This window comes from Numenius arquata, chromosome W (genome assembly GCF_964106895.1).
Source record: "Numenius arquata chromosome W, bNumArq3.hap1.1, whole genome shotgun sequence".
Classification (NCBI taxonomy): domain Eukaryota; kingdom Metazoa; phylum Chordata; class Aves; order Charadriiformes; family Scolopacidae; genus Numenius; species Numenius arquata.
Window position 1 is genome coordinate 21,811,863 of NC_133615.1, and position 17,903 is coordinate 21,829,765.

The window sequence follows — 17,903 nt, forward strand, 5'->3', positions numbered from 1 at the left end:
GCCCCATTGGGTGCCCAGCTGAAGTGCCTTTACACAAATGCACACAGCATGAGGAACAAGCAAGAGTGTGTGGAGCTCCACCTGGGGATGGATGAAGACCCAATGGAGAGCTTATGGGTCAGGATTAAAGGGAGAACAGGGGCAGGTGATGTTACAGTAGGGGTCTGCTACAGACCACCTCATCAGAGTGACAGGGAGGATGAGGCCCTCTATAGGCAGATAGGAGCAGCATCGCGCTCGCACACCCTGGTCCTCATGGGGGACTTCAGCCACCCCGATATCTGTTGAAGGGACAACACAGCAGGGCACATGAAATCCAGGAAGTTCTTGGAATGCGTTAATGATAATTTTCTTCTTCAAATGATAGAGGAGCCCACAAGGAGAGGAGCCGTGCTGGACCTTGTCCTTACCAACAAGGAGGGGCTGGTGGGGAATGTCAAGTTCAAGGGTAGCCTCGGCTGCAGTGACCACGAAATGGTAGAATTCAAGATTCATAGGGCAGCGAGGAGGGTGCGCAGCAAGCTCGCTACCCTGAACTTCAGACAAGCAGACTTTGGTCTCCTGAGAGATCTGATTGGCAGGGTAGCATGGGAGAAAGAACTGGAGGGGAGAGGGGCCCGAGAAAGCTGGTTGGCATTCAAGGATTGCCTCCTCCAAGCTCAGGAGAGGTGCATCCCAAAAAAGAAGTAGTCAGGCAAAATAGCCAGCAGGCCTGTGTGGATGAACAAGGAACTGCTGGACAAGCTCAGGACCAAAAGGGAGGCCTACAGAGGGTGGAAGCAGGGACGGGTAGAATGGGCAGAATATAAAGAAACTGTCCGAGTGGCCAGGAACCAGATCAGGCAAGCGAAAGCCCAGGCAGAATTACATCTAGCCAGGGACATCAAAAACAATAAGAAAAACTTCTACAGATATGTCAGGGATAAAGGCAAGACTAGGGAAGTTGTGGGCCCTCTCCGGAAGGAAACAGGAGACCTGGCCACCCAGGATATGGATAAGGCTGAGCTACTGAAAAACTTTTTTGCCTCAGTCTTCACTGGCAAGGGCTCTAACCACACTGCCCAAGTCACGGAAGGCAAAAACAGGGGCTCTGCGAATGAAGAACTGCCCACAGTAGGAGAAGATCAGGTTCGAGACCTATTAAGGAACCTGAAGGTGCACAAGTCCATGGGACCTGATGAAATCCACCCAAGGGTCCTGAGGGAGCTGGTGGACGAAGTTGCTAAGCCGCTTTCCATCATATTTGAGAAATCGTGGCAATCTGGCGAAGTTCCCGCTGACTGGAAAAAGGGGAACATAACCCCGATATTCAAAAAAGGAAAAAAGGAAGACCCAGGGAACTATAGGCCAGTCAGCCTCACCTCTGTGCCTGGCAAGATCATGGAGCAGATCCTCCTGGAATCTCTGCTAAGGCACATGGAAAATAAGGAGGTGATTGGAGACAGCCAACATGGCTTCACCAAGGGCAAATCGTGCCTGACAAATTTGGTGGCCTTTTACAATACTGCCACAGACTTGGTGGACAAGGGCAGAGCAACAGACATCATCTACCTGGACTTATGCAAAGCGTTTGACACTGTCCCGCACGACGTCCTGGTCTCAAAATTGGAAAGTCATGGGTTCGATGGATGGACCACTTGGTAGATAAGGAACTGGCTGAATGGCTGCACTCAAAGGGTTGTGGTCAATGGTTCAATGTCCAAGTGGCAGCCAGTGACAAGTGGTGTTCCTCAGGGGTCAGTACTGGGACCAGTGCTGTTCGACATCTTTGTCGGAGACATGGAGAGTGGGATAGAGTGCACCCTCAGCAAGTTTGCTGACGACACCAAGCTCGGTGGCATGGTCGACACGCTGGAGGGAAGGGGTGCCATCCAGAGGGACCTGGACAGGCTTGAGAGATGGGCTCGTGCAAATCGCATGAAGTTCAACCAGGCCAAGTGCAGGGTTCTGCACCTGGGACGTGGCAATCCCAGGCACAAATACAGGTTGGGCGGAGAATGGCTAGAGAGCCATGGCTGAGGCCAATGGCTGGGGAGAAGGACTTGGGGGTGTTGGTGGATGAGAAGCTCAACATGAGCTGGCAGTGCGCACTGGCAGCCCAGAAAGCCAACCGCATCCTGGGCTGCATCAAGAGAAGTGTGGCCAGCAGGTCATGGGAGGTGATTCTACCCCTCTACTCTGCGCTCGTGAGACCCCACCTGGAATACTGTGTCCAGCTTTGGAGTCCTCAACACAGGAAGGACATGGACCTGTTGGAATGGGTCCAGCGGAGGGCCATGAAGATGATCAGAGTGCTGGAGCACCTCTCCTATGAAGACAAGCTGAGAGAGCTGGGGTTGTTCAGCCTGGAGAAGAGAAGGCTCCGGGGAGACCTCATAGCAGCCTTCCAATATCTGAAGGGAGCCTACAGGAGAGCCGGAGAGGGACTCTTTGTCAGGAGATGTAGTGACAGGACATGGGGTAATGGTTTTAAATTGGAAGAGGGGAGATTTAGATGAGATATTAGGAGGAAATTCTTTACTGTGAGGGTGGTGAAACACTGGAACAGGTTGCCCAGGGAAGTTGTGGATGCCCCATCCCTGGAAGTGTTTAAGGCCAGGATGGCTGGGGCTTTGAGTAACCTGGTCTAGTGGAGGTATCCCTGCCCATGGCAGGGGGGTTGGAACTCGATGATCTTTAAGGTCCCTTCCAACTCTAACCGTTCTATGATTCTCTGATGCTATGAAATATGGGGAGGCCTGGCAGATCGATTATATTACACTTCCACAAACCCATCAAGGCAAGCGCCATGTGCTCACAATGGTGGAAGCAACCAGTGGATGGCTGGAAACATACCCTGTGCCCCGTGCCACCGCCCGGAACACCATCCTGGGTTTTGAAAAACAAGTCCTGTGGCGACATGGCACCCCAGAGAGAACCGAGTCAGACAACGGGACTCATTTCTGAAACAGCCTCATTGACACCTGGGCCAAATAGCATGGTATTGAATGGGTCTATCACATCCCTTATCATGCACCAGCCTCTGGGAAGATAGAAGAGTACAATGGACTGTTAAAAAATGCACTGAGAGCAATGGGTGGTGGGACTTTAAAACATTGGGATACACATTTAGCAAAGGCTACCTGGCTAGTTAACAACAGGGGATCTACCAACCGAGCTGGCCCTGCCCAATCAAAACCTCCACGTACTGTGGAGGGAGATAGAGTTCCCATAGTGCACATGAAGAATATGTTAGGGAAGACAGTCTGGGTTAGTCCTGCCTCAGGCAAAGGCAAACCCGTCCGTGGGATTGCCTTTGCTCAAGGACCTGAGTGCACTTGGTGGGTGATGTGGAAGGATGGGGAAGTTCAATGTGTACCTCACGGGGACCTGATTTTGGGTGAAAATAGCCAATGAATGAAACTGTATGATGTTAATTGCTAAATGACCCTGCCACTGTACGTCTCATTTCTGTAACTGCTATTGGTTGTACTATAGTAAGAATCACCCAAACTAATGACAAATGGACTCTGATGAAAAACCAAGTAAAGTGCAGCAATGAAGGGATCAGAACTGACCTCAGCAGCTGGCGCCCAGCAACTTCATTGAGATCGACATCTTCAACCCATGGACCATGGACATGAGCTGCACCGGATACATCAGCTGCAAGCCCCAGAAATACAGCATGCGACAGTCCAGCCCCACACACACCATCTTGCATGCCCTGAGAGACTGTTCTAACAGATGGAGTTCAGTCATTAAGGATTAAATGAACTCAAGGGACATTTTAGAGTGATGGTCCACAGACTAAGGACATTATACCTGCATGGATATATATATGTACATATATATACATATGTCAGGGGAAACTGGTAGCATTTAATTGGAAACTGTAGGATCTGGGCATGTGTCCCGGTTTGAAGTAAAACCGAACCAATTTTCCGTTCTGTAACTTTACATTCTAGCTAGGCCTCTTCTAACTCTCTGAAATTAACGGCATATTGTGGAGAAAACTGCTCGTTCTCAGAATGATAAGACCAATGTTTGTGCTCCATGCCAAGGGATGGTGTGCAGAGAGGCCCTTGCTTATACTTATTGCTATAACAACCAAGGTCAGCCCATTTTCATTATTTGCCCCTCAGAGGGTCGGAAATGGAAAAACGTAGAGGGGTCACATCAGTGGGGAGGAGTGGACAGGACAGGTGACCCAAACCTGACCAACTGGGGTATTCCATCCCATCTGCCCCGTGCTCAGTATAAAAGCTGAGGGATCAAAGGGTCAGCTTTCTTCCTGCGATGGCCGACGTCCGGAGAGGACTCTGTTCATCTGCCTTTGATCCCAATCCGTGTGTTCCTGACTCCAGAGCTGGAATCCAGTTCCCATTCGTCACTGAGTCCAGTCTGGGACTTCCCCAGTGCCTGCCGGTGACGTGACTGTCATCCTGGGAGTTTGATATGGTTTTGTATATATGGTATCTATTTCATTATTTTCTTCTTTATTTTTATTTTAATATTAATTCTTCATTAAAGTAGTTTAGTTCATTCTAAACTTCTGAATCTCCTTATCTCTTTCTCCTCCTCTCTCCTCTTTTAGGGGGGGGAGAAGGGGGGGGAAGGGCCATCTGTCGGTCCGGTTTTGGTAAATTCGGCCGAAACCACGACATCCCCTAAGAAGGTGGCACAGCCAACAGCCCAGCCGAAGTGCCTCTACACAAATGCATGCAGCATGGGCAACAAACAGGAGTTGGAAGCTACCCTGCTGCTGGAAAGCTATGATGTAGTGGCCATCACTGAAACCTGGTGGGATGAATCCTACAACTGGAGTGTGGCTATTGAGGGCTACAAGCTGTTCAGAAGGGACAGGCAAGGAAGGAAGGGTGGAGGTGTTACCCTCTATGTTAAGGAATGGATAGAGAGTGAGGAGATGTCCCTAAAGCTCTCCCTGGGGTCAGATGAAGAGAGAGTTGAGAGCTTGTGGGTAACGATTAAGGGGCAGGCCAATATGAGTGACACTGTTGTGGGTGTTTATTACAGGCACCTGATCAGGATGGGGAAGTTGATGAGACCTTTTACAGTCAGCTGAAAGTAGCCTCGCAATCATGGAATCATGGAATTGGCAGAGTTGGAAGGGACCTTCTAGAGATCATCTAGTCCAACTCCCCTGCTAAAGCAGGATTGCCTAGAGCACTTTACTCAGGACTGCATCCAGGCAGGTCTTGAAGATCTCCAGAGAAGGGGACTCCACAACCTCCCTGGGCAGCCTGTTCCAGTGCTCTGTCACCCTCACCGTAAAGAAGTTCTTCCTCATATTTGAATGGAAATTCCTATGTTCCAGCTTGTGCCCATTGCCCCTCGTCCTGTCACTGGGAACCACTGAAAAGAGTCCGGCTCCATCCTCCCTCAAACCACCCTTTAGATACTTGTAAGCATTAATAAGGTCTCCCCTCAGCCTTCTCTTCTCCAGGCTAAAGAGTCCCAGCTCTCTCAGCCTTTCCTCATAAGGGAGATGCTCCAATCCCTTAACTGTCTTTGTTGCTCTACGCTGGACTCTCTCCAGTAGTTCCCTGTCTCCCTTGAACTGGGGAGCCCAGAACTGGATGCAGTATTCCAGTTGTGGCCTCACCGGTGCAGAGGAGAGGGGGAGAATGACCTCCCTCGACCTACTGGCCACACTCTTCCCTATGCGGCCCAAGATCCCATTGGCCCTCTTGGTGACAAGGGCACATTGCTGGCTCATGGATAGTTTACTGTCTATCAGGACCCGTAGATCCTTCTCCTCAGAAGTACTTTCCAGCAGGTCCATCCCTAACCTATATTGGTGCCTGGGGTTCTTCCTCCCCAGGTGCAGGACCCTACACTTGCCCTTGTTGAACCTCATAAGGTTCTTCTCTGCCCAGCTCTCCAGCCTGTCCAGGTCATGCTGGATGGCGGCACAGCCCTCTGGAGTGTCAGCCAGCCCTCCCAGTTTGGTATCATCAGCAAACTTGCTGAGGATACACTCTGTCCCCTCATCCAGGTCATTGATGAATATGTTGAACAGGACTGGACCGAGTATTGACCCCTGGGGGACACCACTGGTTACAGGCCTCCAACTTGACCCTTTACAGGCCTTGGTTCTCATGACGGACTTCAGTCACCCTGATAGCTGCTGGAAAGGCTACACAGCCAAGCATGTACAGTCCAGGAGGTTCCTCCAGTGTATTGATGATAACTTCTTGACTCAGGTGGTGGAGGAGCCAACAAGGAGAGGTGTACTATGAGACCTAGTACTGACAAACAAAGAGGGACTGGTGGAGAACATTAAGGTTGGGGGCAGCCGTGGCTACAGTGATCATGAAAAGATAAGAGTTCAGGATTGTGGGTACTACGCGCAAAACAAGAAGTAAGATTGAAACCATGGATTTCAGGAGGGCTAACTTTGACCTCTTCAAGAAACTGCTAGGAGAAACCCCATGGGTTAGGGCTCTGGAAGGTAGGGGGGCTCAAGAGAGCTGGTCGATATTCAAATATCTCTTTCTCCAAGCTCAGGATCAGTGCATCCCTAAGAGAAAAAAATCAAGCAAAGGAAGCAGGAGACCTGCGTGGTTGAGCAGGGAGCTTCTCAAAAAGCTCAAGTGGAAGAAGGAAGTTTACACTGAGTGGAAGAAGGGACTGACCACTCGGGAAGATTACAAGAATGCCGTTAGAGTATGCAGGGATGAAACAAGGAAAGCCAAGGCCTCCTTGGAATTAAAATTGGCAAGGGATGTCAAAGTCAACAAGAAGGGTTTTTTCAAGTATATTGAAGGCAAAAGGAAAACTAAAGAAAATGTGGGCCCGCTGTCGAATGAGACGGGTGCCATGGTGACAGAGGATGCAGAGAAGGCAGAGTTGCTGAATGCCTTCTTTGCTTCAGTCTTTACTGCTCAGGCCAGCCCTCAGGAGCCGCAGACTTTGGAAGAATCAGAGAAAATCTGGATGAAGGAAGACTTCCCCTTGGCTGAGGAAGATCAAGTTAGGGAACAGTTAAGTAAACTGGATATCCACAAGTCCATGGGTCCTGATAGGATGCACCCGTGAGTGCTGAGGGAGCTGGCAGAAGTCATTGCTGGGCCGCTCTCCGTCATCTTTGAAAGGTCCTGGAGAACAGGCGAGGTGCCCGAGGACTGGAGGAAAGCCAATGTCACTCCAGTCTTCAAAAAGGGCAAGAAGGAGGACCTGGGAAACTACAGGCCGGTCAGCCTCACCTCCATCCCTGGAAAGATGATGGAACGACTCGTTCTGGGCGTCATCTCAAAGCATATGGAGGAAAAGAAAGCTATCATCAGAAGTAGTCAACACGGATTCACCAAGGGGAAATCATGCTTGACCAACCTGATAGCCTTCTACGATGGCATGACTGGATGGATAGATGAGGGGAGGGGGGTGGATGTTGTCTGCCTTGACTTCAGCAGTCTCCCACAGCATCCTCATAGATAAGCTTAGGGAGTATGGGTTAGATGAATGGACAGTGAGGTGGATTGAAAACTGGCTGAAAGACAGAGCTCAGAGGGTCGTGATTAGTGGCCCAGAATCTAGTTGGAGGTCCGTAACAAGTGGTGTTCCCCAGGGGTCAGTACTGGGTCCAGTCCTCTTCAATATATTCATTAATGACTTGGATGAAGGGATGGAATGTACCCTCAGCAAGTTTGCTGATGACACAAAACTGGGAGGAGTGGCTCACACTCCAGAAGGCTGTGCCACCATACAGCGAGACCTGGACAGGCTGGAGAGTTGGGCAGAGGGGAACCTGATGAAATTCAACAAGGGCAAGTGTAGGGTCCTGCACCTACGGAGGAATGCCCCATGCACCAGTACAGGTTGGGGGCTGACCTGCTGGAGAGCACCTCTGAGGAAAAAGACCTGGGAGTCCTGGTGGACAACAGGATGACCATGAGGCAGCAATGTGCCCTTGTGGCCAAGAAGGCCAATGGCATCCTGGGGCGCATCAGGAAGAGTGTGGCCAGCAGGTCGAGGGAGGTTATCCTGTCCCTCTACTCTGCCCTGGTGAGGCTGCATCTGGAGTACAGTGTCCAGTTCTGGGCTCTCCAGTTCAAGAGGGACAGGGAACTGCTGGAGAGAGTACAGCAAAGGGCTACAAAGATGATTAGGGACCTAGAACATCTCTCTTACGAGGAAAGGCTGAGGGACTTGGGTCTTTTAAGTCTGGAGAAGAGAAGACTGAGGGGGGATCTGATCAACACCTATAAATACTTAAAGGGTGGGTGTCAAGAGGATGGGACCAGTCTTTTCTAAGTGGTGCCCAGTGACAGGACAAGAGGTAATGGGCACAAACTTGAACATAGGAAGTTCCATCTAAACATGAGGAGGAACTTCTTTACTTTGAGGGTGGCGGAGCACTGGAAAAGGCTGCCCAGAGAGGTTGTGGAGTCTCCTTCTGTGGCAATATTATTCAAAACCCGCCTGGACATGTTCCTGTGCAACTTGCTCTAGGTGGACCTGCTTTGGCAGGGGGGGTTGGACTAGTTGATCTCCAGAGGTCCCTTCCAACCCCATATCATTCTGTGATTCTGTGACACATACTGAAAAACTTATGTCAAAACCCACAAAAATCTAGTTCTAAAATGTACTTATGGCCTTCTAGTAAGGTCGGCTATGATCAGATAAGTCAGGACATAAAGCATCAATTCTCAAAATGGTGACCAGCATGGATATTCAGCACTTGGAGGGGTGACCATTTACTGAATATGGACTTATGAATCTAACTTCAGGTAGTCAGGTTTTTTATTAAAAAAAATGTTTGTTCTAAAGCACTTCACTGTATTTGCAGTCATCTTCCTTATAGTATTTATAAGAAGTGAATATTGTTTCTTGGGATGAGCAATATCCCCATGCAATGAACATGAGTGAACAGACTATACATCACACTGTGCTAACCGATTTACTACAAAACATCACTCAAACTAGATGCAAATTTTAGAGCTGAAGATTCACCACTGAAAAATACTTTGTGATTTGCAGTGGTTCATCTTTAAATTTGCATAACACCCTCCTATATAACAGAGTGGGAAGTCTCTAACAATCAATAATTAAAGCATTTTAATTAAAAACTACAATGAGGAGATGGTAAAAGTGCTCTTTCCTCCTCCTCTTCCCAGGGAAGGTGAGGAGAAAGAAGCAGTCTTTAGTTGGAACAGTGGAGAAAAATCAGAGGCACTGTTTAAGGCCATCACCAAAAGAGAGTATCAAAAATGTCTCCTGTTTGCATTGCAAAATTTAAATATCAGACTAATGTGGAAGCTCTGACAGAATATTTGCACCAGGGACAAGTGAGGAAGATGACCTCCCTTCAGGGAAGGCATCAGAGCCAGCTGAGCCTCAACCAAGTGTCCACATGAAGAAGATAAGAAGGGTGACAGTTACTGGAGGCTCTCTCCTGCAGGGGATGGAGGTGTCCATCTGCAGACCTGACTTGATACCTTGGCAGGTTTGTTGCTTGCCAGAGACTCAGGTCTCTGAGGGGAACAGAAGTGTTCTACTCAATCCCTCCAGTGAGGGAAGATGGCTCAGGTATGAGTGGATGCACACAGAAGGTCAAAACCTGGTGTTGCAGGCAGAGCTTTCATTTTTATGACCATGAGACCTACTTTGAGGAATGACAACTGCTGAGCAGGTACAGAATTCATCTGACAAAGCGGGGCAAAAAGAGTCTTTGGCAATAGGCTCACTAAGATAGTGAAGAAGACTTTAAGTTAGGTATGTCAGGGAAGGATTACCATAACCTGAAGTCACGGCATGGGGGACAGTATGATGGGAAAGGCACAGAGAAGTGGGGGGCTAGCTCATATGACTGGAGTGCTGCCATGGATACTCTATGCAAGGGAGCAGCTTGAATGCATGGAGCTTTGCCTTGGAATGAGTGATAAGTGAGTCAGGAACCTGTTGGTCAAGATGAGCAGACAGATCAACACAGGTGACATTGTGGTAGGTGTCTGCTACAGACAGCCTGACTGCGAAGAGGAAGTATATGAAGCCTCTTTTAGAAAGCAAAAAGCAGCCTCATAATCACAGGCCCTGGTACTGTGAGACTTAAAACACACAGATATCTGCTGGAAGGGCAACATGTCTAGATGCAAGCAATCCAGGAGAATTTGAAAGTGTAGTGAAAACAATTTTATTGATGCAGATGACTGATGAACCAACTAGGGGAGATGTTCTCCTGGACCTGTTACTTACAAACAAGAAAAAACTGTTAAGTGATGTGAAAGTCAAGGGCAGACTTAGTTGCAGTGACAAAAAAATGGTGGAGCTAAAAACCCTGACAGAAATTAAAAAGACAAATAGAAGAATCACAGCCCTGGACTTCAGGAGAACAGATTTCAGCTTGTTCAGGTATCTGTTTCCAGGGAGACTGCCCTGGAAGGCAAAGGGGCCCAGGACAGCTGGTTGGTCTTCAAGGACATCCTTCTCAAAGCACAGCAAATGTCCATTCCAACATGCAAGACGTTGGGCAAGCGTGGAAGGCTATTATGGATGAACAGGGAACTCGTGACTAAGAGGAAAGTAGTGGATGTCATTTACCTTGGTAGAATTCAAGATTCATAGGGCAGCGAGGAGGGTGCGCAGCAAGCTCGCTACCCTGAACTTCAGACAAGCAGACTTTGGTCTCCTGAGAGATCTGATTGGCAGGGTAGCATGGGAGAAAGAACTGGAGGGGAGAGGGGCCCGAGAAAGCTGGTTGGCATTCAAGGATTGCCTCCTCCAAGCTCAGGAGAGGTGCATCCCAAAAAAGAAGTAGTCAGGCAAAATAGCCAGCAGGCCTGTGTGGATGAACAAGGAACTGCTGGACAAGCTCAGGACCAAAAGGGAGGCCTACAGAGGGTGGAAGCAGGGACGGGTAGAATGGGCAGAATATAAAGAAACTGTCCGAGTGGCCAGGAACCAGATCAGGCAAGCGAAAGCCCAGGCAGAATTACATCTAGCCAGGGACATCAAAAACAATAAGAAAAACTTCTACAGATATGTCAGGGATAAAGGCAAGACTAGGGAAGTTGTGGGCCCTCTCCGGAAGGAAACAGGAGACCTGGCCACCCAGGATATGGATAAGGCTGAGCTACTGAAAAACTTTTTTGCCTCAGTCTTCACTGGCAAGGGCTCTAACCACACTGCCCAAGTCACGGAAGGAAAAAACAGGGGCTCTGCGAATGAAGAACTGCCGACAGTAGGAGAAGATCAGGTTCGAGACCTATTAAGGAACCTGAAGGTGCCAGGAACCATCAAGTCCATGGGACCTGGGGACCATGGGACCTGATGAAATCCACCCAAGGGTCCTGAGGGAGCTGGTGGACGAAGTTGCTAAGCCGCTTTCCATCATATTTGAGAAATCGTGGCAATCTGGCGAAGTTCCTGCTGACTGGAAAAAGGGGAACATAACCCTGATATTCAAAAAAGGAAAAAAGGAAGACCCAGGGAACTATAGGCCAGTCAGTCTCACCTCTGTGCCTGGCAAGATCATGGAGCAGATCCTCCTGGAATCTCTGCTAAGGCACATGGAAAATAAGGAGGTGATTGGAGACAACCAGCATGGCTTCACCAAGGGCAAATCGTGCCTGACAAATTTGGTGGCCTTTTACAATACTGCCACAGGCTTGGTGGACAAGGGCAGAGCAACAGACATCATCTACCTGGACTTATGCAAAGCGTTTGACACTGTCCCGCACCACATCCTGGTCTCAAAATTGGAAAGTCATGGGTTCGATGGATGGACCACTTGGTGGATAAGGAACTGGCTGAATGGCCGCACTCAAAGGGTTGTGGTCAATGGTTCAATGTCCAAGTGGCGGCCAGTGACGAGTGGTGTTCCTCAGGGGTCGGTACTGGGACCAGTGCTGTTCGACATCTTTGTCGGAGACATGGAGAGTGGGATAGAGTGCACCCTCAGCAAGTTTGCTGACGACACCAAGCTCGGTGGCATGGTCGACACGCTGGAGGGAAGGGGTGCCATCCAGAGGGACCTGGACAGGCTTGAGAGATGGGCTCGTGCAAATCGCATGAAGTTCAACCAGGCCAAGTGCAGGGTTCTGCACCTGGGACGTGGCAATCCCAGGCACAAATACAGGTTGGGCGGAGAATGGCTAGAGAGCCATGGCTGAGGCCAATGGCTGGGGAGAAGGACTTGGGGGTGTTGGTGGATGAGAAGCTCAACATGAGCAGGCAGTGCGCACTGGCAGCCCAGAAAGCCAACTGCTTCCTGGGCTGCATCAAGAGAAGTGTGGCCAGCAGGTCGCGGGAGGTGATTCTGCCCCTCTACTCTGCGCTCGTGAGACCCCACCTGGAGTACTGTGTCCAGCTTTGGAGTCCTCAACACAGGAAGGACATGGACCTGTTGGAATGGGTCCAGCGGAGGGCCATGAAGATGATCAGAGGGATGGAGCACCTCTCCTATGAAGACAGACTGAGAGAGCTGGGGTTGTTCAGCCTGGAGAAGAGAAGGCTCCGGGGAGACCTCATAGCAGCCTTCCAATATCTGAAGGGAGCCTACAGGAGAGCCGGAGAGGGACTCTTTGTCAGGAGATGTAGTGACAGGACATGGGGTAATGGTTTTAAATTGGAAGAGGGGAGATTTAGATGAGATATTAGGAGGAAATTCTTTACTGTGAGGGTGGTGAAACACTGGAACAGGTTGCCCAGGGAAGTTGTGGATGCCCCATCCCTGGAAGTGTTTAAGGCCAGGCTGGATGGGGCTTTGAGCAACCTGGTCTAGTGGAGGTGTCCCTGCCCATGGCAGGGGGTTTGGAACTCGATGATCTTTAAGGTCCCTTCCAACTCTAACCATTCTATGATTCTATGATTCTATGATACCTTGACTGTAACAAGGCATTTGACACAGTTTCCCATGGTATCTTTTTAGACAGATTGGTGATATATGAACTGGATAAGAGGACAATAGGGTGGATGGAAAATTGGCTGAACCCTCTTAGGGTTGTGATCAGTGGTACAAAGTCCAACTGACAGATGGTTACTAGCAGCATCCTTAAGGGATACCAGTACTGCTTAATATCTTTACTAACAACCTGGACGATGGGATGGAGTACACTCAGTAAGTTCACAGACAATACCAAATTGGGGGAAACGATCAATATGCTATAAGGCAGGGCTTCTCCTCAGAGGGTGTATGGGAGCACCCAGCCAAACCGGTTTCAGAGCACAATAGGTGAGATGCAGGGGGTTGTCATCCGACTCAGCTTCATCTCCGCCTTGCCTTGTCTATGCAGAGATAACTTGGGGGGAGCTGCAAAAACGGCTCAGCTCGGGTTTGTCTCAATATTGCATCACAATAAGAACTGAAACCGAATGGAGCCTTAACTCCCTTAACAAATAAAATGCCCTGAGTCCCATCCCACCACTAGTCCCATGACTTTGAGTGCTAGACATCACAAAATTGGCAACAGAGACTTAGCCATCACACCACCAGAGGTAAACATCCCAGATAGTGTAATCCACTCAGGCATAATCCTGCACCCCCACAGAATCAGGAAATATAAACCGCAAGGTTTGAGGAGAAAAATGGGGAATCTTCCAGCGATACAGCTGGCCTGTAGGAGATTCGTCCCCCTCCCTTGTCCAGGAAGCTGTACAGGGTAACTTCCCAGGGATTGAGCGACCTTACCTGAGAGAAAGGGTAAGTGATAAAGAAACATACGTATGGTATACGGCATGCTATTAAGATCGTGATTTGTGCACTCTTTTAAGGTATTAATATCTAGCGCGCTTGTGGTTTGTGTTGTTACTTTTCGGGATCACTTGTAGGTTGCAATAGTGTATTCTGTGAATTGCTTTTAAATTGCAATAGTGTAATCGCCATTGTACACATAGAACTCGCAATAGTGATGTATTGGACCTGTGAGTGAAGTCCAAATAAATTGTTAATTTGAACCTCTCAGTGAAGTCCTTTTCCCCGTTTCATCACAGAGAGACCTTAACAGGCTGGAGAAATGGGCTGGCAGGAACTTCATGAAATACAACAAGGACAAATGCCAAGTCCTGCACCTGGGGAGGAATAACACTCTACACCAGTACAGGCTGGGGCCAACTGGCTAGAAAGAAACATTGCAGAAAAGAACCTGGGGGTCCTGGTGGACAACAAGTTGAACAGGAAGCAGCAGTGTGTCCTTGCAGCCAAGAAGGCCAACCAGATATTAGCAAAAGCATAGCCAACACATCATGGGAAGTGATTCTTCCCCTCTATTCAGCATTTGTGAGACCACACCTGGAGTCCTGTGTCTAGTTCTGGGCTCCTCAGTAAAAGATGGATATGGATATACTGTAATGAGTCCAGTGGGGGCCACCAAGATGATCAGGGGCATGTGATGTACAAGGAAAAGCTGAGAGATCTGGGTTTGTTCAGCCTTGAGAAGAGAAGGCTCAGGTGAGATTTTTATGGCTGTCTAAAACTACCTAATGGGAGGATGTAGAGAAAATGCACAGTGATAGGACGAGAGGCAACAGACACAAGTTGCAACAGAGGAAATTCTGATTTGATATAAGAAAAAATTTTTTCCCCATGAGGGTGGTTAAATGCTGGAACTCCAGCCCAGAGAGGCTGTGGGATCTCCATCTTTGGAGGTATTCAAACCTCAACTGGACAAGGCCCTGAGCAACCAGCTCTTGTTGGCCCTGCTTTGAGCAGAAGGTTGGATTACATGACCTCTGGAGGTACCTTCCAACATACATGATTGTATGGTAATGTGGGCAATCAATTTTGAGAGAGAACAGGCTACAAAACTCCTTGAGTGTCCAACACTGAAAAAGTCCAGATCTAATAAATCAGCAGACTATATTGTACATTGAAGAGAATAACAAAAGAAAAGTGAATGTAGATTACTTAAGACTGCTCTTACCTCATGGTTATAATCCAGTATCCCTTTTAAAATTTTCTTCAAGTTGCTTACCTATGACAGGAAGAGGAAGGAAATATGTTAAAAATGCAGGGAACACCTAAATAGATGATAAGTTACACAAATACTATATGGTCAAAGAGTAGACAATCACACACAAAAAACCTCCCAGACCCTACCATCAAGAATCACGCAATATATGTCTGTTTAAGTTCCCATAAGAATTTCTGTCTGAACAGTTTAAATTAGCATAAAGTAAGTTATGCAGCAGTCCCTTGTGATCAAATTTCTAGATGTTATCACAAGTTCACATGAAACAATGGAACCCAATTAAGTATATTAAAAGACCACACACTCCCTGAAAATTACACACCACATTGTCTTGGATGGGTTTTAGATCAGACACTATGATTTTCTAAAAGAAGTCTTCTCTAGAGTACTTGTTTATCTTCAGATGGTTTTATATTTTAAAAATAAAATTTTCTTTTCCTCTCTGCTTTTCTTGAAATGTCCTGGTGAATCTTCTTACTCTCTAGAAACATACACCTCCAAGCAAAACCCCCTAATAAGCTCATATTTCACTGCTCAATCATACTCTTTCCTCTCTAAGCTACAGAAATTTATTTTTTCATGTTCTCATTAATTATTTCTCCTGGTTCCTACATTTTTTCGTTGCCAATCTATGACTTCTTTACAATTAAATTCCTTCCTTACAATAATCAAGACAAAATTCCACATTTCTTGGCAGCGTCTTCAATCCCATGCAAAGATAACTACTGTAACACTTGCACAACCAACGCCAAAATTAAATTCCATATAAGCAGGAGGCTTGTATTTATGCCAGATTTCTCTAGTACTGAAGGGTATCAGTATCCAATAGAGCATGTATTAAAAATTATGAAGATACTGTATGGATCTCATAGGTTATATTTAGAATATATATATTTAGAATAAATCTTCTGGTTGAAAATAACTTCTACAGATTCTTAGCCTATTATTGTCATAAAATATTTAGCAAAAAATTTAAACAATGGAAGCAATGTGTTATCTCATTTGACAGTAAGTTTAAATAAATAACTTCTGTAAAGACTTCCTGAAGAAGGATGAAGAGAATGGTTAGAAAGTTGAATTTTCCTGGGTAATCATGTCCCAGTTCAATTCATTTTATCTCAGACCTAAATAGCATACTGTCCTATGACAAAGTTTTATACCACAGGTGATTACACTTCACAAGATGCATACTACTGACAACATCATACAAGTTGTGACATGAAATGCAAAACTATAACAGAGGGAGGAGGGAGGGTAAATGAAACAGAATGCCCAAATTTTTACTTGCTTTAAAACAAGAGATATTAATATATATAATTGTCGCGACGGAGGGAAGACAGGGTCACTCAATATGAGTGATCAGCAAGCTTCGTTTATTGAATAGTACAGCCGTCTTTTATGCTTCGTTATAATTAGCTAATACATATTCTGCAATACATCTTTCTGATTGGCCTGTCCTCCAAACTTCAACCCCACCCTTAGTTCCTTCTTTACAGTTACTTTCATCCTCTTTTCCCATGCCTGAGCAGTTGCAATCTCCCTGTTATCATACAACAATTACAGTCAAGGACAGGGTGTCCTTGCCAGCTCAGCAGTTACGGGGGCTGAATCCGATGTTTCTCAAGTTCTTGCTCGGCCAGCTGGATCATGTCTACGCGACCCTTCTCAGCTAGCCAGTCTCCCACAATTCCCCCATTTTTATTTTGGGCAAGTAATACCTTTTTGGTGACTTGTTCAACTTTCTTAACTACACATCCCAGTACTACACGTACTGCTATCAAAATCAGTATAATGATACCAACCCAACGAAGACCTTCCTTAATTCCATAATTATTTGCGTGGTTACATTAGATTGCTTAACTGCCCAACAAGCAAGCTTCTTTATGTTAGCTAAAGCATGTGCGGTCCCAACAGCGGGGATGATAGAGGCGACTATGTTAGTTGCTGTCCCCCACAACTCCACATTGTCATTACAATCAGAACCTAGGGTAGAAAGAGATCGTCTACTTCTAGTATGATATCTGAGGGTATGTATATCTGGAGCAAACAGTGTTAGTTGGCCCAGATAGCAGGGGCCTAGCGTAACATTAAGGCTATTAATTATGCATGATGCAGTTTCAGACACCTTGTCTTGGTTAGTACAGTTGCCTGTAAAGAACCCTTTCATTACAGTGGCTAGATGCTCAGGGTCTCCTATAGGCGCGCCAAACAAACAGGTTCGAAAGGGATCAGTAGCCGAGGCGAGGGACAGACAAAAGGAGGTCTGCCCTGTTTGGTTGGCCCACGTGACCCACATGTTTTTAGTTGGTTGAACTTCGTGGAGGCTGACGGCAGTGACGCCGCCCGCGTTGCCGTGGGGTCCGTTGGCGAGGAGGCATAGTAGCAAAACGATGACACAACTCCCCCCAATCCAGGGGACTGACCATCCACAGGCGGGGGACCTTAATGCCATCCCCGCACACTCTGGTCAACATTTGTGATTGTTGTTGCCCAAGGATTCTGTTAACCTCCCTGGTGATCTTCCAGCACACCCTTGCCATGGTCTTTTGCTCCTCACTTTCATACAATCGTGTTCCTTGGAATTCTGCAAGTACCATTCCAGGTCAATTTGCTTTATTGGCACCCATATTGTGCTTGGTGGGGTGCCATCCACCTGTAGGATACGGCACCGACCCTTCCTGATCAGATCTGCTAGCGTGGCAATTTTTTCCTGTATTATCCGCCGTGGTTGTAGCGGAGGGGCTATCCATTCCAATACGATAGTGGTGGACCCCTGCTTCTCCCCCGTTTGTTTTTTTTTTTGCTGAGTTAAGGCTGCCATAAGATATTGCTCACCACATAAAACAGTCAAGTCAATGGGCAGACCTTCAACACGCCGATGCGTGGAACGCGTAGTTACCATGGAAGCTATTTGTTGCAGCATTTGTCTTTGTTGCTCAGTAAGCTGCACTGGCGTTGCAGGATCCGTTCCGAGGCTTCCGCTTGTGGCTGGCCGGA

General features: G+C 47.6%; 1 protein-coding gene across 1 annotated transcript in view; it reads right to left on the reverse strand.

Annotated features, from left to right (window-relative positions):
* LOC141476645 (protein Hook homolog 3-like) overlaps positions 1–17,903 on the reverse strand; it is a 170,604-nt gene that overhangs the window by 97,414 nt on the left and 55,287 nt on the right. The window contains exon 4 of the mRNA XM_074165428.1: positions 14,859–14,909. Coding sequence (XP_074021529.1) covers positions 14,859–14,909 — 51 coding nt within the window. The remainder of the gene's footprint in view (positions 1–14,858; positions 14,910–17,903) is intronic.